At 43.3% G+C, this 19,986-nt stretch overlaps 1 protein-coding gene across 8 annotated transcripts in view; it reads left to right on the top strand.

Moving 5' to 3' along the window:
* dpyda.1 (dihydropyrimidine dehydrogenase a, tandem duplicate 1) overlaps window positions 1-19,986 on the top strand; it is a 157,482-nt gene that overhangs the window by 63,726 nt on the left and 73,770 nt on the right. For all 8 annotated transcript variants that reach the window (XR_007196075.1, XR_007196077.1, XR_007196076.1 and 5 more), the window contains 4 exons: window positions 895-1,064; window positions 2,861-3,071; window positions 12,310-12,494; window positions 17,189-17,404. Coding sequence is in view for 5 of the 8 variants with exons in the window: in XM_048265810.1 (XP_048121767.1) it covers window positions 895-1,064; window positions 2,861-3,071; window positions 12,310-12,494; window positions 17,189-17,404 (782 nt within the window). In the remaining 3 variants the exon portion in view is untranslated. The remainder of the gene's footprint in view (window positions 1-894; window positions 1,065-2,860; window positions 3,072-12,309; window positions 12,495-17,188; window positions 17,405-19,986) is intronic.

Here is a 19,986-nt window from a genome sequence, read left to right as displayed (position 1 = left end):
CATGGATGTCAAAACCTTCGATGAGTGTTGTGTAAGCTCAGTCGGATTGCACAATGCGCTCTGAGGTTTGTGGCATAAATGGTAAGGCTGTCAAAAATGTGTGCAATTACACAATTGGTTTTCTCTGAAAGTCTCAAATCTCCCCCCCCCCCCCCATCACTATTTGAGGTACAGCACAATGGAATAACTGACGAAGCAGTGGACTAGAAGACATTGTCTATGAAAAAGGAAAATACTGTAGGCCAGGTGTTGCTTTGATCATGGCAGGGATTGGGGATTGTGGGTAAGACACCGCAGGTACACTCACGCATCCAGTTTCAATTACCAGAAGCCATTTGCTCTCCCTCTCCCCCCATGAGTGACACCACTCACTCTGGCTTTGGTGGAAGAGAAACCATTTACCGGTATGTTTCCTTTTGTGCACACGCAGGGATACCTGAATACATCACATGTCGCTGGATCTACACCGCACGTATTATCAGATGTTGACATCGGGCAGCGTTCTACGTAATCTGCACTCGTTCATATGGCAGATAAAAATAAAAGCATCGCGAGGAGAAAGGCCTGAATACAAAATTACCTATATGTGTACAATTTGAGTGAGGGAGAGGGAAGGGAGAGAGAGAGAGAGAGACGGAGATAAGGTGGAACTGCCTCTCATTGAAGCAGAATAATTTGATAGGGACATGCTGTGTCGGCAGACTCCAAGATGCAATTTTACACCGCCTTAAGTACTAGCGTCTGCTGAGCCGTTAAGCAGGAATGGTTCCACAGACAGAAATCGTGTTTCTCACTTCTCTCTTACTCTCTCTCTCTCTCTCTCCATCTCTCTCTCTCTCTCTCTCTCTCTCCCTCTCCCACTCGTTCTGTCCCTTTTTTCTCTCTGTCTCCCAGGAATGTGCACCTGTCAGTCCGCGCTGCCTGGACTGCGCGGCACGGTCATTGTGCTTGGCGCGGGCGACACAGCCTTTGACTGCGCCACCTCTGCCCTCCGCTGTGGTGCCCGCCGCGTCTACGTGGTCTTCCGCAAGGGCTTCACAAACATCCGCGCCGTCCCTGAGGAGGTGGGAGAGGGAGCCGAGCTCCCAGCAATATTGAGATGTATTGAGAAAAGAAAAATACTCAAGGAGAATCTATGTGTGTGTATGTGTGCATGACTCTGTGTGTGTGTGTGTGTGTGTGCATGACTGTGTGCGTGAGATTGAGAGAGAAAGAGAGAGGAGAGATGAGTGAAAGAAGGAGAAAAAGAGACAAATGAAAGAGAGAAAAAGACAGAGTCAACACCTGCCAGCTTAGGCTTTTATTAATATTTGGTCTGGCGAGGGCTTGGGCTCAGTGGACTCACTCAGTGGACGTCTTTATTAAGGCATCCGTGTGAGTGTCCTCTGTCTGCCCTGCCGGCACTCCCTCCTAAGCCTCTCTCTCTCACACACACACACACACACACACACACACACACACACACAGGCACACGCACACAGGCACACAGGCACACACACACACACACACACACACACACACACACACTCTCACTCCTCCACTGCCTTATTGTGGGGAATTGTCTTTGGCTTTGGGTTTTGGCAGGAGATTACTGTCGAAAGACCCTCTTCCTCTCGAAGGCCTGAGTCAATAGGCTGGCTGCTATCAGTGGGGAGGATGCATGGGGAGATAAGGCAACTCATGCATGGCTCCATTTAGATCTCTGTGTGTCTCTATGAGACAGGTCCCTGAGGAAGAGCTCCCACTTCGCACTCACCCCATTTTCTCTTTTTTTTTTTTTTTTTTTAAAAGCACACTTCTTTCCCCTTCACCGCAACATTAGTCCATGTATCAGCAAAACTAATATTGAGTAGAAATTGTTTAAAGCTAGCATGTGTGTACATTTTTACACAGCAGCTAATGCAATGAATTAAATGCAGAAAGTCATTACTATTGTCACTAATGCACAGGCGTGTAAAAATAGTATGCCCTCTGTATTGCACTAAAGTAAAAGAATGAGAATGATACATGAAATGAGTTGCAAAGGTACAGTAAGTGACTTCCTTGGTATCAGATCCACGGTCTATTTTTGATCTGTCTGCCAAATCGACTCATCGTGTCTTTAGCCCCTCTCCCTCAGAAGACACCACATGCTGCCATAGAAACGACAGAAATGACACATAGAGAAATGAGAAAATGAAAATAGTGATTCATATGTTTACTCTTCTTCAGCAGAGGTACACTGATAAGCTGCTGCTGCCACCACGACCTCCTCTAACTAATTAAGTTTGTTTATGTGATATAGTTCATTTTTGGACTTCAGTGGGCGTCACTAACCTTCACATAATATAGAAAAATTCTCTTCGATATTGCACGAACCGCAAAACAATTTAAAAGAATGCTCAAAATAGAAAACGTTATGGCAAAGGTGTCCAGCAAATTTTCACCTCTTTATGTGTGTCTCACGCGTGAGTGTATTTGAACAAGTTCTATTTTATCTGCACGTGTGTGTGTGTGAGTTAGTTTATTAAGAAAAGGGAGTTGAAGGACACTATGCAAAGTTGGTTGTATTTACTCTCTCTGTTAGTTTTTAATAAAGTTCTCTTTAGTTTTAATAAAGTTCTCTTAGTAAACATAGTTTTCCACCCACAAGGTTATTTTCAAGGGAACATTCTATTATTAATAGTTAACTTCACTGGTTATTAAACAGTATACGTTAAGAGTGAACTTAAACAGAGGTCATCTATGCTATTTCCTGACGTCCATGTGGTCAGTATTACGGCACCTGTGTGAGTGGTTTTCCTGGACTCTGCAGATTACATTACATTTGACTGACGCACTTTTTAGCCAAAGCGACTTACATATGTCAACTATATTACAGATGGAGCTGGCGAAGGAGGAGAAGTGTGAGTTCCTTCCCTTCCTGTCTCCGCTTGAGGTCATCATGAAGGCAGGCCGGGTGGCGGGCATGGAGTTCTGCAGGACGGAACAGAGCGAGGACGGGGAGTGGGTGGAGGACGCGGACCAGACGATCCGGCTCAAAGCTGACTACGTCATCAGCGCATTCGGCTCTGGTCTGAGTGACCCGAAAGGTAGAAGGCGACACTTTCTGTCCGTTGCACTTACCACAGAAACTATTTGTACTGTTAGACTAATCATTCTGTTAATATCCCCCTCTTTTTCTTCTCGTAGCTCTTTTTCTTCTCTTAGCTTCTCTTCTCATTTGGACTGTAACTGGGGTGAAATGAAATGTCACAGCACTTGTAGATGAAATGCAGTGATGTGAACAGAAAAGGTAGTTTAAAATGAGGGACAGAATAGGGTTGAAGGATATTTCTGCTTATTATACGGCTCTTCACAATGCTATACGGCTCTTCACAATGCTAGTAGTTGAGGGATATTTCTGCTTATTATACGGCTCTTCACAATGCTAGTAGTTGAGGGATATTTCTGCTTATTATACGGCTCTTCACAATGCTAGTAGTTGAGGGATATTTGCGTGTCAAGTCCTCACATATTGGCCCATTTGCACACATAGGACAGTTTTGCTGACCGTTTTTTGTTGAGTTGTACACAGCGGCCCTGTACATTAAAAGGTTATAATGAATAGAACAGTCTGAAGTGGCCTGAAGTTTGTAATACTGTGTTTACATAAGCCAGTACATGAGGAAGTTTCGCTAAGTGCTTTGGTAAATAGGTGGTGATGCACTTCAGTCCTATGAAGTGCTGGCATTTTAGGCTGAAAATGCTACGTTGCCAGCACCGTTTCACCACCCAATTCATTTCCATTAGGCCAAATTAGTTTGGCTGACTAGCTCTGGCAGAAGTCTTTGATTAAGTGATGAAGTGAGCGATGGCAGATTTGAACAGGTGTCCCACTGTCAGCCGTAATCTGCCCACTTGTTTTCGTGGCAAGCGGTAAAATTGGAAATCATAACATTGTTTCAGCGGCTGGCAACGTACTGCCACGGAAGTTCCGGAAGGCTCCCCCAGCCCTAACTCTCATCGTTCACCCCAGCATGCGTCTTTAATTCTCTTTCTGAAGAAATCTCTCTCACACACACCACCACCCAACACACCCGTGTCACTTTGTGTCGCCATAACAATCCTATTCAGCTCTAACTGCATTCAAAACATGTGTGTGGGTGTTGGAGTGGTGTTTTATTTATTTATTTATTTTTAATGGTGGCTTTTTGCTTGGATTTTAGCGGTTCATTTTCTCTAGCACATGGCAATGTTTGTGACAAATGGCCTTGAATGAGCTCTCCGGACTTGACAAATGGCCCTGTGCTTTAAAACCTGTTTGAAAGGATTATCACTGAGGCCTCTGCGACAGCCCCTCCAGGAGAGAAGCACAAATCATTATGCAGATGTTACACCTGGTATTATTCCTGGAGAATTCTCTCGCCATCTCTTTCTCTCGCTCTGTCTCCTTCACTCTAACCAGAGAGGGATAGAGAAAAGAGGCAGTAGTTCCATCAGGAGGAGAGGAGAGGAGGATCCTGTGTTGCTTTGGGCCAAGCAATGAGCTATTCTGTTTTTATTATTACTGTGCTGTTTTTATTATTACTGTGCTGTTTTTATTATTACTGTGCTGTTTTTTTTATTACTGTGCTGTTTTTTTTCTGTCGTTGTTTTTGCATCTTTCTGTTTTTGCATCGGCCTCCTATTCTTTCAGCAGAGTTCACAACAAACGGCACTTCAAACTAAATATTCTTGTGTGACCCTGTGCCATGGGGTGTTTTTTTTTTGGACAAACAAAGTTTACCACTTTCTTTGTTTGAGTGTTTGAGGTGTGTGTGTGTGTGTGTGTGTGTGTGTGTGTGTGTGTGTGTGTGTGTGTGTGTGCAGTAGGTGAGGGCTGGTGGAGCACTCCTTGCTTTCTGACACCCCGGTGATGTCAAGCTAATTAGATTACAGCCGTAAAGGGCACACCTGCTATGATTCCCAAGCAAACAGAGAGTACATCACGGGACGGTGGCTTGGCCCAAAGATGACCACGGATGACACGGATGCTCAGTAATGAGATTTATTATAGAGCTGGGGGGTGGGGTGTGGTGGTGATGGTGCTGGTGGTGGCGGTGGTGGGGTTATACCGGGGCGTTCACAACTGGTTACCCACTGAAGCCATTACCCAGCTCTGTGAAGCTTCACAGATATGCCGGTGCAGACCTCGGTTGCTTAAGCGCGCAGAAACAGAGCTTGTTCTACATGGATTCATAATTAGCCATGACTGTAAAATACACATTTACTCAACCAAATGATTGCAACCCAGTGTGTCCCAGGGCAAACGTTAGGCCGCCACAGTGTATTTGTTTTGTCAAGCCCCTCTTGCCATTGGTCCACAGATTAACCGCTCCACTGGTAGATTTTTTTTTTTCTGCACTTTTCACAAGCGTCAGTTGAGGAGATTCAATCAAGCTTTGTTTGAAGTCAATGGTCCATATTCCAACAATGAATGCTTGACTGTAAATCAAAGCTTTGCACAAGTGGTGACAATATGCTTCGTCGTGCAAAGGAAAAGTGTGAGGTTCTCCCTGCAGACTCCATTTTAGATGCTCTTTGAAAGGAAGACCTCGATGATTGACCCAGCATTGCAGAGCGTGCGTGGAATTTGCTCTAAATTAGCAGAGGTGTCCTCATACTGGAGGAGGCCATTGTTATTATTGGCAATTAGCCCACAAGGTTAATTAAAACATGAGGAATCTCTGATATGAGGAAGAATTAAACAGTCTGCATGACTGCAAGCTAACTAGCTTAATTTGATAGTGATTTTGTATTTCCTTTTTGCTAAGCCTCATTGCTGTCATGGATCAGTGTGTCTCTCTGTCTTTCTCTCTCTGTCTCAATCTGTGTGTGTGTGTGCATGTGTGTGTGTGTGTGTGTGTGTTTGTGAAAGATAGAGAGAGGTTTTTTCTTGATTATATGTGGCATTTTAATCATTTTCATCATTTTATATATTGTATATGGTGTATGTGTATATGTTCATGGTGGTTGTCATTATTCATTTGTCTATTGTTAAAATTAGTATTTTGTATAAGGGTATATAACTTTACTTTAAATTGTTACTTGTAATGTTAGTGTAATGTTTATTGATGTCATTGTAAGTAGCTTTGGACAAAAGCATCAGCTAAGAAACATAAACGTAAGCATATTTTTGCACTGCCATTTTTTTCAGGCATGTGTTGTTTTATTTACCGCTCTTTTTTGACCATAGTCAGCCACCGTCCTCATCTGGTTAAAGTCAGAACAAATACTTTACGGCTAAAAAGCTATCTTTCAGCAAGGGAACAGTTCTACTCTATCTTTCAGCAAGGGAACAGTTCTACTCTATCTTTTGGTTCATTGAGGAATCATATGCCCATACACAGAGCACTTTAGCTAAACTGGCGAGAAAGCCTGACCAGAACATTAAAGGGATCACCCCTTTGAGGAATTCAAACACCCCCCCCCCCTTTTCTACCACCATAGTGGACTGCTACATGAAATCAAGGCATAACACATCACTGAAGTATGCTGGTTTAACTGAGCGTCCTCTGCCAGCGGCCCATTCCAACAGTTGCGCCTGACCCCAGGTGCCTCATGTGTTGCACAACACACAGTATTTTCCTTCGCACACTCAGCATACTGTATCTGTATACTATATTGTCCAAGGTTCATTCTGTTTCATATTGTATCTCGGGATTGCTGAGCGATGATCTTTTCTCCCCCTCTGTTGCTCCTTTTATCCCTGCAAGTCTGTATTCTTTCATTGAAGGAAATATGAATTACTTACCCACTCAAGTACTCCCCCCACCCCGGTCCGATGCAGGGGTGGCGGTTGGCTGCATGCGATTTTCTCTGCGAAAAAGGAAAAGCTGACTAGGCGGGAAATGCAAGCTGGGTAATCTGGAGGGCCGGCCCACGAGAGGAGCGAGGTCCTTATTAGATCCCCTGGCTAGAGTTTGAGTGGTGTGTTTGTGTGTGTGTGTGTGTGTGTTTTGTTGTGTGTGTGTGTGTGTGTGTGTGTGTGTGTGTGTGTGTGTGTGTTTGGTGGGGGGTGTATACGTGTCAGTTGCCACAGTGTGGCATGATGGAAAGTCTCCCCATAAGACTACCGTCATTCTGGAGGAGGAATCACCAACCCAGACACAACCCCCACCATCTACGCCACGCTTAAATATTCACACCTCAGCAATACATTAATCACCCCACATCAGTGGTAATGACTGTGATCACAGACCCCTCCCGAGCTAATTTATCACAGAGGATTTCTCCCTCTTTAGTTTTGTTGTGCATTGTTTCCTTCCTCTGTTGTGTGGCTGGGAGTGTCTGGCTCCAGCCATGTGCTAATGAATCACTCGTGTGCTTTGTTGTACCACGATGGAAGACTGTCAAAAGAGTGGGGAAATTGCTCACTGTGGGCATGTGAGATTCCGTTTGGTTACTTTTGCCTCTGTTTCCGTATCATATAACACACATAACTAATTTGCAAGCAGGCTACCCAAGGCACTTAACTGAAGCGTTCCATTTGTGGAGCGTATGCTGTGACAATTAGCTTCCACTATAATCAATGGAAATGGCTACACAAGACGTGATGGCGGCGCGTAGGCCCTACATTCAGAAAAATTAGACCTGTGTTCTAAAACTTTTTTTTTTTCCGCTCTGTGGATGTAACATGGTGTAGACCGGCTGTTAGCCGCTGAAAAGCCGCATGGAGATGTGCCGTGACCTTGGCTAACTTATCAATTTGGAAGAAAAGCTTTTAAAGTTTTCGGTTTTGTGCTCAGAGGGTAGGTGAGGTGGAGATACTGGGTTGTATTTCTTTCAGGTATGTGTCATTGTCACATACAGAGTGACAAAAAAAGCAGCAGACTTGATGTAAATGGCAAAATTTGGTGAAAAGGCTTAAGTTATTGAAGAGTTTAATCTTTTTCATTTGATTTCTTCCCGTCTCAAGTACTTTTTTACCATGGCCCTCTTTCCCAGAAATCTTTTCAAGTCAGTTTTAGAGAGAGAAGGGAAACAAATGAGACATAGAACCCTTCACATTGCTAATGGACTTAGTTGATGGTACAATGCGGAACCTTGGCTTTAGCCATGTAAAGCAAAAGTAGGCAGTATTCACAGAAATCGGATTGTGGAGTTTCAGTTCATTTGCGATGGGTGTCGGGAGTTTTAGGAGGAGAGAGCCCCCCCCACACACACACACACACACACACACACACACACACACACACACACACACACACAGACCACCCCGCTAGGAGCGAATAGGAAGGGCTGTGTGCACTGCGCTCAGTGTGAGCCGGCCGGCGGCTTTGGTTTTTCCACCGTGACACAGTGCACCGGAGGCAGCATGGATCCCCTTTGGTTAATGGGCCCTGGCAATCTGCATCTGCCTGCGCCAAGCTGTCTCAGAAGGATGCCCGTGTGTCGTCTGTGTGGATTACTGTGTGTGTGTGTGTGTGTGTGTGTGTGAGAGAGTCTGTGTGTTTGTGTGTGTGTGTGTGTGTATGTGTGTGTGGGAGAGAGTCTGTGTGTGTGTGTGTGTGTGTGTGTGTGTGTGTGTGTGTATGTGTGTGAGGGAGAGAGTCTGTGTGTGTGTGTGTGTGTGTGTGTGTGTGTGTGTGTGTGTGTGTGTGTGTGTATGTGTGTGAGATAGAGAGTCTGTGTGGTGTGTGTATCTGTGTGTGTATGTGTGTGTGTGTGTGTGTGTGTCTGTGCAGAAGCTATTTTACTTAAGACCGATCTCTTAGAAGAATGAGAGGGCCCGTCACACTCCACAGCCTCTTCAAAGGTGAGGAGGGAGGCAAGGAAAAGGAGAGAGCAAATAGACAGAAAGAGAGAGTGAGAGAGAACACTGCCTCCCTGAGGTGTGTGTGTGTGTGTGTGTGTGTGTGTGTGTGTCTGTGTGTGTGTCTGTGTCTGTGTGCGTACATCCACACGTGTGCACTCATGTAAAGCATCGAAACAGACAATATTCATCTCTCCACTCACAGGGTGAAATGGAGAGGTCGCTGGAGGTCCTAGCAGCACTTTCTAAGAAGGCTTCAGAAAGTGTGCGCGTAAACAGCAGTCTAATGAGGAGGGGCTGCACAGCTTCTCCCCAGCACATCTGTCATCTTTGCTAGGCTGTAATTAAGAATAGAATCTCTGAAACAAGGCGTTGCCATTTTGATGAGAAAGAAGATCCTGTACTTGCATTGTGTGCTGTATATAACCCTAGCAGACCCTGAATAATGGCACATTGTTATTAATGACATTCATGGTCAAGATCACATATATGCATACTTAATATGCATGCTTTTCTCACATTATTTTCTGAGCTGCCGCTGCGAGTATATACAACTCATCTATCTTCTTTGGTGTGGACTTCAGTGCAGTTTTACAGCCGTTGAATGATTGCTGTAAATAAATATCCACATAAAAGTATCCATCTTGTGTAATGTTAAGCTACACGGTGGAAGAGAGCCTGTAAACATTACTTTATTTGTATTTCCCCTTATTTCATCACCAAGTGTTTTCTTTTAAAGCACTGTTGAACACCCTACTGTAACCCAAATAATCCTCCTGTAATGGTTTAACATTTACAGCTCACTGTTTCATCTTCTTTTGTTACTTCATGATTTCCTCCATTTTTACAATTGCTTCCTTGGTTCAATCATTTAGGTTTATCTAAATTAAATAGACTTTTTAACCAAATGTCAGTGTAACCGATACTTGGATGTTGGCATGGGGTCAAAAAGAACATAGACTTGAGTAGAAAGTAAAGTTTAACAATAATTTCAGTCAAAATCTCAGGTAAACAAATGCAATAGCAATAATACACTTGAGGCAGGCGGGCGGTATATGGTAAGTGCTAAAAGGACTAACATAGCAAAGTGTGAAAGCTTTTCTGATTACTGTCTCTCTATCAAAACTGTCCAAACAGTCAGATAGCCAGGAAAAACAATTAGCACCAGAGGAACTCGCAAAGCATGCAATCTCATGCCCACCAACAAATTGCCAACAGCAGATGGATTCCCGACAGGTTTTTATCAACAAGTCTGGCATCTATGATCTTAACTCCCCCACACTAAATCCAAAAGCAGTTTGAAAACTCCCAAATTCTCAAATATTACACATATATTTAACCATTTCAACATAATGCTTGTGTTACCATGTTATGATTTATGACTGCATTTCCTGAGCTTGGTTGAATATTATCATTCTCTCTCTCGCCATGCATGACTAACGGTAACATTTCTGAAATATATCTAATGCAAGAACTTTTCAGACATAATCACTATTACTGATTCCAGATGTAGAAATCCCCCCTCTCTCTTTCTCTCTCTCTCTCTCTCTCTCTCTCTCTCTCTCTCTCTCTCTCTCTCAATGTGGCAGATCAACAATTGGGTCTGGTTTACCAGCCTTTTAAACAAAATCTCAACACAGAGTCTCATCTGGGTTCCTTCTCCAGCAGGGTGAGTGGGTAAACCCACAATCTGGTCAAATTCTGAGATTTCTGCCTTGTTGTGAGTTTGCTTTCTGGGAAGCAGGCCATTCACTATCAGTGAACGTGAAGTGTTGATGTTATCAAAGCTGACCATCAGAGCCTTCAGTGTCAGGTTTAACCCCTAGGGTCACCATGTTAAGTCCACTAAAACTCCTGTGCGCTTATTTGAGGACACAGTATAAGTGACCTAAACAGTGTTTTGCTGTCCTCTGGATTCAAGATGGAATATTTTTTTTTTATGCATATACTTTTCAATTTAGCAAAAATACATGGGCCAACTCTTGAATTTTGTGAGGTGTGTGACTGTGTCTTCCTTTAGCTCTGCTGATTTAACCCAAACTCACCAGTGGATAGACAGCGAGCAAACACTTTAGCTCAGCCAATTCAGTAATGTCTAGGATTTAATGTTGTGTGAAACTAGGTGCAGGTGTAGATGTCACAGTTCAGACAAAATACCAAATTTGATTATCCATTTTTTACTGTTTGCTTTATTGCAGGTAACAAGGCTGTATCTATAGTTCTATTGTGTGCTATGAATCTGAACATCTTCTATTGTTAGTTTCTAGCAGACTTGCTCAAGAATCATTGCTCTCAGGAATCTACATAAAATTTAAGTAATCCAACAGCTTTTTATCATGTTGATCGTCAAGGTCAGTTCGTTCCAATTCATCACCAATTTATGTTGTCATTGATTTCCGTGGTCAGTTCAACAGTTTATGAAGTGAATCAATATCTATTGTTATTTCATTAAGGTGATCACAGTAGTTTGCATTGATTTCAACAACACTTTTTTTAAATCAGTACTGTACATTTTAATATTCTACTAATTTTAGGCAATCTACAGTATCAAGTCTGGGTCTCACTATATAATCCACATACGGTAGTGCTTAGTAGGCCTACCCATTGTCCACACTACGTAAAAGTCATGTCGCTCTATTCCGTTATTGTCTGATTGCTGGTAACCAGTTCCTGATCAGGTGTGGTCCTCCTGTCTATGTCAAATATTCGGTCATAGCTTGGCCCAGCACAGATGAAAGACTAAATGTGGCCAGTGTTTTTATTTATTATCTGGAATTATTCCTCCCTTCTGTCTCCTATTTCTCTTCTTTTCTTTTTCTCTTCTCTTCTCTTCTCTTCTCTTCTCTTCGCTCAGATTCTCTGCTCTTGTCTCCACTCAAGCAATGTATATGTAATATTCTAGCCTACAGTTGTGGCAGTGGCCTAGTCGGTGTTTATGAATGTGCACATGAAAAATGAGGCAGCATCTGCATTCTATCATTTGTAGACCCCATTGTACAGCCTACCCACTGGCATCATATAGAACTTCCTGCATTGGGCGGACGGGAAAGGTGAAGTTTTCCCAGTCATTGTAATAGAGAGCAATACATCTCACGCAGCTCGTAGATCTGTATTTAAAAACTGCCCGCATTGATAGATGTAGTCCATCGTCTGTGCTGAAAAGCACTGCCTGTGTAAGATGAATTGTACAGGTATGTATGGAGTTGGGAGGGGTAGGAAAGGGAAGGAGGGTAGGCGGCCATTTTGTAATGTAGATCAGTTTGACAGAGTGTCTCCTGGCTAATGTGCTAACGGTGAATGAAATGCATCAGGAGATGTTACATTAACCTGAGTCAAGAGAAAGGCAAGGAAGAATGGGGTGGGGGAGAGGCGGAGGGGGGATCCACTCCCAAGTCGTTTGTCTTGTCAGATACTTTATATTACTCGCTGTGTGGTTTCCAGTCTATCAAGCAAACCTCTCCCCGGACCTCACTGACTCTCTTTCTCACACTCTCTCTCAATCTCCCCCTTCCCCCTCTCTCTCTTACCCATTCTCTCTCTTTTTCCCTGTGCAGTGAAGGAGGCCATGGCTCCCATCCGTTTAAACAGATGGGGTCTCCCTGACCTGAACCCGGAGACCATGCAGTGCAGTGAGCCGTGGGTCTTCGCTGGTGGGGACGTGGCGGGCCTGGCCAACACCACGGTGGAGTCGGTCAACGACGGGAAGCAGGCCTCCTGGCACATCCACAAGTACATTCAGGTGGGTCTCTCTCTCTCTGACCACACAGCGCATGTTATCTCCCACTGAGAATGCCACTGTGACTTTAATTTAAAGCTTTAGCATATTGCTATGTAACCAGTTGCTACAGTATTTGAGAGAAGGCCAGGTGCAGGCTTCTTCATGCTAGACATGCAATTCAGCAAAGCCCTACAGTGACAGACATTCACCCGAGGTTATCTTTGACAGAACAAAGCATTGCTGTAAAAGGATTTTGTCTCCTCCAATAGCCTGTGTTCACCATAAAAAATGACAAAATCTGTGATTTCAGCCAGGGTCTGAAAACCCACATTACGACACCAATTTTATGCAGTACTACAAAAAAGAATTGCATGTACTAGAGCCATGTGAAATACTCTAGAATAATACTTGGACTTCACACCATATCAAGTTAGTGCCAGAGCTCAACTCATTCATGACACATTTGGGCAGTTCATGGAAAAACATCTAGCTAATTGACAGTGATGCCGTGGTGGACCAAAATATTTTCCTGTGGCTTTGCATCAGAAAACAGAGATTTGGGTAATTAATTCACAGGCACGAAAGGCCTGCCAGGAAGTCGTGTAAAATTGTCCTCACCTCTCATCATTCTATCCATATTTTTGCAGGCTTTGGGTTTAAAAATACATTGATGCCAGAGGTAGAACGGAGGGGGATGTTTTAATTATAAAGATGTATAATGTAGTGTATACATTTCTGTCTACGCACAACGCACAAGCTAATACCAACTTGGGTCAGTTTGTCTGGAAAACCTTTAGTGTCATGCAAGTCCCAATTGTTTGAGGCTGAGGACATGATATAAGGCAGATTGTAGTAGTAGCAGTAATGTGATAGAAAAAGTATTGTGCTATACTCCCAGCTATTCAAAGAGCAAATGTATTGCTTCACTGATGCATAACCAAGTAGCACATAGCGTCATTTCCTCAGCAATTGTGTGAACATAGTGAAGGAATTATTTGATCAACATTTGGTCTTTTGGTCTTCCATAGCCACTGTGTTTATAATGTCATTTACCATGAATGGTCTACTACAGTGTGCAGTGTAATGGCCAATGCATGCTCACCAGTTTCAGCATCTGTTTTTCTTCCGCTGTGTCTAGTATACTAGTCTAGTATTCTTTAAGCTTGTTAACCAATCAGGTATGCATGTCAACAGCAATATTTTTCACACACACACACACACACACACACACACACACACGGGTGTGTGTGGGGGGGGGGTGATGCCTTTGTGCTGGTGAGACAGAAGCAGATGTCTGGAATTAAGTCCTGTGTTAGAATCACAAAACCCAGCAGAAGAGGTAGGATTTGGAGAGCTGATTAATTGTGAAGATGAAAGCCTTGCATATGTTCCACATGGACGTGGAGGCCAGTACTTTAATACCGCACAGACACAGATGCTCTCTGACACTTGATGTGAGGACTCGAATCGCGTGCATGAATGCCTGACCCGCAAAGAGTTGATAAAAGGTCTGATTTGCAACAGTGGCTGGTGTTGGCATCGATCCATTTAACAGATGCTCTTAGGAAAGTGCAGGCACCATACATTTTGTGCGAGCACTTAGGCTCCCAGCAGGAATGAAACCCATTGCTTGGGTTGTGGCTAAGGCCACATCCAGAACACTTGGAGTATACCAGAATGTATTGCTGTGCTGTGTCTGTTTTATCTTGATACGGTCACACCACATTAAACATAGATATCTTACAGTGCAGCTAGTAGTTAGGCTAACACTTATTCCACTGCATTATTTTTTTATTTATTTCGAGGTTGCATTATATGTTTCCATGGAATACGGAACTAATGCATAGTATTTAAACTTGCAGTAGTTCAAAAAGCCATTCTTTGACACAGTTCAGAAGATGTTGTGGATTGGTCCAGCGGGCTAGTATATAGTGTGTATGTATATATATATATATATATATATATATATATATATATATATATATATATAGTATATATATATATATACTGTTTTTGATCCTGTGAGGGAAATTTGGTCTCGGCATTTATCCCAATCCGTGGATTAGTGAAACACACAGTGAGGTGAAGCACACACTAACCCGGAGCGGCGCTCGGGGAGCAGTTAGGGGTTAGGTGCCTTGCTCAAGGGCACTTCCCCCTTTTTTATTTATTTTTCCCACTTTCCCCTTTTTTATTCAGTGAGAGTATCAATGTCTCAGTGAGTCTTGTTTTTACTGAAGCACGAGGAACAAGGCAAGCTAAACAACACTCCCTCTCTCTGACACTAGTGCTCTCTTACTCTCTGTCTCAATTTCTGCGTCGCTCTTTCTCTAAACTCTCATTATGCATGCTGTGTGTACGGTCTTTAAGAACAGAAATTAAGAGCCTCAGTTCTGTGATTCAAGTCAGACACAGTGCAGTGCAAATGGATTCCAGGCAGGCCTGCTGGTGGGTATCAGGCACCAGCGAGACAACTTAATGCTCCCCTCTGGCCAACCCCAGGCCCCGTAGGGTCAACACCCGCCCAGGCAGCCCTACCACTCACAGGCTCCTGACCCTGTTTCCCACTCCCCCAGGCTGAAATCACACGCTAAAAGTGCAACACTTGCCCGCGGGCGACTGCTTTCGTGTAGGGGTTAATTGTGGGCCCATGGCCGTGGTGGGTCAGAATAATGCAGGGGACGAGTGTTTATCTGTGGGTTAAATTGCCACTTTTAGCAAGGATGGGGAAAGGAGCCAAGTAAATTGCTTTTTACTTTTTACAGTAATGGATTTGGTAACTTGATGAATTGAACCATTTTCATGCAAAGGTTTCCATATTAGCATCAGCGGTGCTCAAAGATCACTTGTGACAGCACGGCACATCTTCCCTTGGCATCTTTGCCTACCTGAGTGGATTAATGTGCGATTGATTATTTTCCATTTTAGCTAGCCAGCCACTTTCCAGTGTTATTATGAAACAATCATTTCGGCACTGCCACTAACCAGCAACAACGGCAAAAGTAAAGGTTGTTTTATCTGCCAAGCTTAATAGAAATATACCTTAAAGGTTATTATGTATATACTGTACGGTAGCTTGTGAAATTAATTTAGCAATGATCGTTGGACAACAGCTTCAGGCAAGCATTTATGCAGCTCTGGTCAAGGAAGGATTTTTGAGAAGATTTTAATTTAAATTAAACTAATAGTCATGCCACATATCTATTAATGAGATGCCAGTTGCACACAGTTTAGAAAAATAACACCAATTTATTGTATGTTCATGTTACCTTAAAACTCCTATTAAACAACTGAAGGCATTGTGACATTGGAAAGCTGTGTTGCTAAACTCTGAAACATATTAGTTCAGATGTGTGTGTGTGTGTGTGTGTGTGTGTTATTTTGTTATGAGCACTAGTGTAGCACACTGTACCTGTGCCTTATTTCTCTCTCTTTCTCTCTCTCTCTCCATCGTTCGTTAGAGAACTGTGACATCAGTGTAGAAGCAATCATAAGCGTCTGATAAATGCTTGGCTAATTAGGGTGCCTGTCAGTGTATGACTTGCGCTGCCTGCTTGCACGCCATCATCCAGAGAGATAAACAACACTGAAAACAAATAAGAAATAATTAAATAAAACACATTTATGTTGAAATAGAGACAATGTGCAGTGGCACCCTCCTGATCATTGTGTGATGTCAAAGTTATTTGTGTGTGTGTGTGTGTGTGTGTGTGTGTGTGTGTGTGTGTGTGTGTGTGTGTGTGTGTGTGTGTGTGTGTGTGTGTGTGTGTGTGTGTGTGTGTGTGTGTGTGTGCGTGTATGTGTGTGTGCGCGGATGTATGTGTGTGTGCGTGCGTGTGTTTGTGTGTTTTTGTGGGTCTGCCTAATGTCATTTTGAGTGTTGTATGTGTGTGTGTGTGTTTAGCTCTGTGTGCAGTAGTATAACAGGACGTGTAATGATTCTGCCTGGAAATAACTAGCTCTCAGGCGTGCTGTGTTATCAGCCTGTAGCCCCGTGTGAAGGTGCACGCCACAGTGTCATCAGGAGGAAGCGCCCTACAAATGAAATTGAATTTGATTAATTTCTGTTCGTCTGTCTGCTGAATGTTGACTCCACTCTTCTGCATTTGTTATCTGCCCTTCTCTCTCTTTTCCTCTCTCACTGTGTTCTCTCTCTTTTCCTCTCTTCCCATGTTCTCTCTCTCTTTTCCTCTCTCACTGTGTTCTCTCTCTTTTCCTCTCTTCCCATGTTCTCTCTCTTTTCCTCTCTCACTGTGTTCTCTCTCTTTTCCTCTCTTCCCATGTTCTCTCTCTCTTTTCCTCTCTCACTGTGTTCTCTCTCTTTTCCTCTCTTCCCATGTTCTCTCTCTCTCTTCCTCTCTTCCTGTGTTCTCTCTCTCTTCCTCTCTTCCTGTGTTCTCTCTTTGCCTCTCTTCCTGTGTTCTCTCTCTTTGCCTCTCTCACTGTGTTCTCTCTCTTTTCCTCTCTTCCCATGTTCTCTCTCTCTCTTCCTCTCTTCCTGTGTTCTCTCTCTTTTTTCCTCTCTTCCTGTGTTCTCTCTCTTTTCCTCTCCCTGTGTTCTCTTTCTTTTCCTCTCCCTGTGTTCTCTCTCTATGCCTGTCTGTCGCTATCTTTTTTCCCTCCCTCTGTCTCTCTTTTCTGTTTTCTGTTTCGTCTCTCCCTGTCCATCTGCCTCGCTATGTTATCTCTCTCTCTCTCTCTTTCTCTCTCTGCAGTCTCTGCATGGTCACAGGGTCCCCAGTGAGCCTGAACTGCCTCTCTTCCACACCGCCATCGACACCGTGGACATCAGTGTGGAGATGGCCGGCATCCGCTTCCCCAACCCGTTCGGCTTGGCCAGCGCGCCTCCCACCACCAGCGCCGCCATGATCCGCCGGGCCTTCGAGGAGGGCTGGGGCTTTGCTCTCACTAAGACCTTCTCCCTGGACAAGGTACAGACAGCCTCTTGATCGACATCTCTGCTGCCCTGACAGTTCTTGTGCTAAGTGTGTGTGAGTGTGTTTGTGTGTTTGTGTGTGTGTGTGTGTGTGTGTGTGTTTGTGCATGTGTGTTTGTGCATGTGTGTGTGTGTGTGTGTGTGTGTGTGTGTGTGTGTGTGTGTGTGCGTGCGTGTGTGTCTCTACAAGATTGTCCACGCTGTATATTCCCCTCACCAAAAATCTTGCTCAGCAAAATGGAACACGTCTGGCTATAACTCACCAAAAGAAACAATGTCAGCAGAATGCTCAAAGGTTGTCTGCACTCTTAACCCAAAAGATCTCTCTCAACAAGATAACAGATCTGTGCTACAGATTGTTCTTTTCATTTATTGTGTGAAAATAGTTCTCTTAACTAACTTATTAATTAAATCATTGACAATATTGGAATATTATAGTATAACAAAAATGCAAACGTTACAACATTTTTCTAAGAATGCAGCATTAAAACTTTTCAAGTTTTTAACGAAGAAATAACAGAAACAGGACAATCTGTTGCCAAGTGTCTTTGCTGATCTAACTGGATATGGTTTTGGTGACTCAAACCAAAGCCAGATCTCAGAACTTTGATCTGTTTGGAAGGAGCACACTTTCTGTGACCAGACATGTGACATATTATCCCTTTAAAAAGCCCCTTCAATAAAGTAGTGATACACATCTTTCAAGTCAGAGGTATATGTAGAGTGTTCAATCCAGAATTTTCCTGAACTCTTGTCTGGGTTAGCTTTTCAATTCATGACTCTTCAGCGTTGGTTCCATTTTTTATGTGAATTTAGGTGAGCTGCATTGGCTTTATTTTCTCTCAGTTTCAGTCAACATCATCTCTCAGATCCATCTCGGTACTACTGCTGAACTTGCAGTTTTTGTAGTAGGCCTATCAAACAATCTAGAATTTCCCCAGCTGTAACAAATCACCAGCAGCAAGATTCCAGTTCAAATACAGGTATTTACTGTCATGGTTTAGACGTTTTAGTTTGAGATTATGAGTACTTTTTTCACAGTTTTTCTCTAAACTTTTAATTCCCGCTTAATGGTGATATGAATATTTATTATTATTATATATATATATATATATATATATAGACATATGTTTGCTGTGTTGATGCTGCTTGTTATCCCTTGATAGCTGAGGCTCAATGTGGTCATTAAATTGTAAAACAAAATAAGAGGAATGGGCTATGTACAAAAAATAATATTAGATGCTTTCGTGGCTAGTGCTTGAAGGATTAAGATATGGAGATGTTGCCAAACTGGTTGTTTATCTTAGTCTCCTGTCCTCCCTAAACCTACCTTTGTGACATGTATATGGAATTAAGTTGTATATAAGTAGAATAAGTCTGACCCATTCACCTGTTCTAAAACAATAAGACCAGTGACTCTAAGTCAGTCTCGTTTGAATCTATCACAGCCAGTAATCACCAGTTGTGTGCACCGTCCCCCTCGCAATCTTTCAAAGGTCAGCTCCTTATTTCTTCCAATAGAGGAGACGTATAAAAGGAGACAAACACAATAGAGAGACTGGGGCTGGATTTGAATGATATCTTCTGTAGCATATGAAATATTAGGACTCCAGCAGACGGCTTTGAATTAGCCTAATTTGCCTTGCCTCTGCTTACCAGGGGAGTCCAAAGGGAGGCCAGGCAGCGTCTGGACATCTGCTAGAGATTGCATTATCCCATTTCCCAGCAAGCTCTGCTCTCCGGTTCCCTCGCCCACCATTAAGATTGACAGCTGAATATTGTTACTGACGCGAGCCGCTAAATATGTTTATCTGAACTTTGTTTCTTTTTAAGATTTTTTTTTTTGAGGGGACCAAGCTTGAGCATCTGTCCCCCACTCACCTTCATCAAAACGGCACGTTTTGTGTGTGTGTGTGTGTGTGTGTGTGTGTGTGTGTGTGTGTGTGTGTGTTTTAACTCTTGACATTTGTAGATACCAGATTGGGGTCTAATATACTGTTGCAGCTATTGCCTGTCAGCATGCTTAGAAATACCAGCTGATATCTAGGTAAACAGAAATCATATTATTCTTTATTGTGTGCTCAGAGGGAAAGATTGTAAAGGGTTTTTCTTGGGGGAGAGAGATAAAGAAGTTCTTAATGTCAATATGAATGAGAAGGAGGCTCGGTGCTATCGTGGCTCTTAAACACTGGGGGATTTCTTTTTTTTTAATATCCTGTGCTTCAGCTATTGCCGCCCCTATCAAAACATTACCAGGCCGAGGGTATTGATAGTATTCGAGATGTGCGGCGGATTGTCTATGGATATGAGAATCTTCACGCTTCTGGGCCTCGTCTGTGGCTGGACGTGTGCAGAATTGTTAATTAGCCGCCCGCAAAGGGGCTGACGAAGGGGTGTGTGTGTGTGGGTTGGGGGTGGTTGAGCTGTAACTAAGGTGGAGTGCAGGCAAGCTCGGTGACCATTAATTAGAATTAATGAACTGTGTTGCGTGTAAAAAAAAAAACGTGCCCCCCTTGCGGGGCACGTTTGAGACCCCCATTCGAAGTGAAATGCTAGAGGACAGCGTGGCAGTGGTCC

The sequence above is a fragment of the Alosa alosa genome, chromosome 16 (assembly GCF_017589495.1).
Source record: "Alosa alosa isolate M-15738 ecotype Scorff River chromosome 16, AALO_Geno_1.1, whole genome shotgun sequence".
Taxonomy (NCBI): domain Eukaryota; kingdom Metazoa; phylum Chordata; class Actinopteri; order Clupeiformes; family Clupeidae; genus Alosa; species Alosa alosa.
This window is presented reverse-complemented; position numbering and strand designations above follow the sequence as displayed.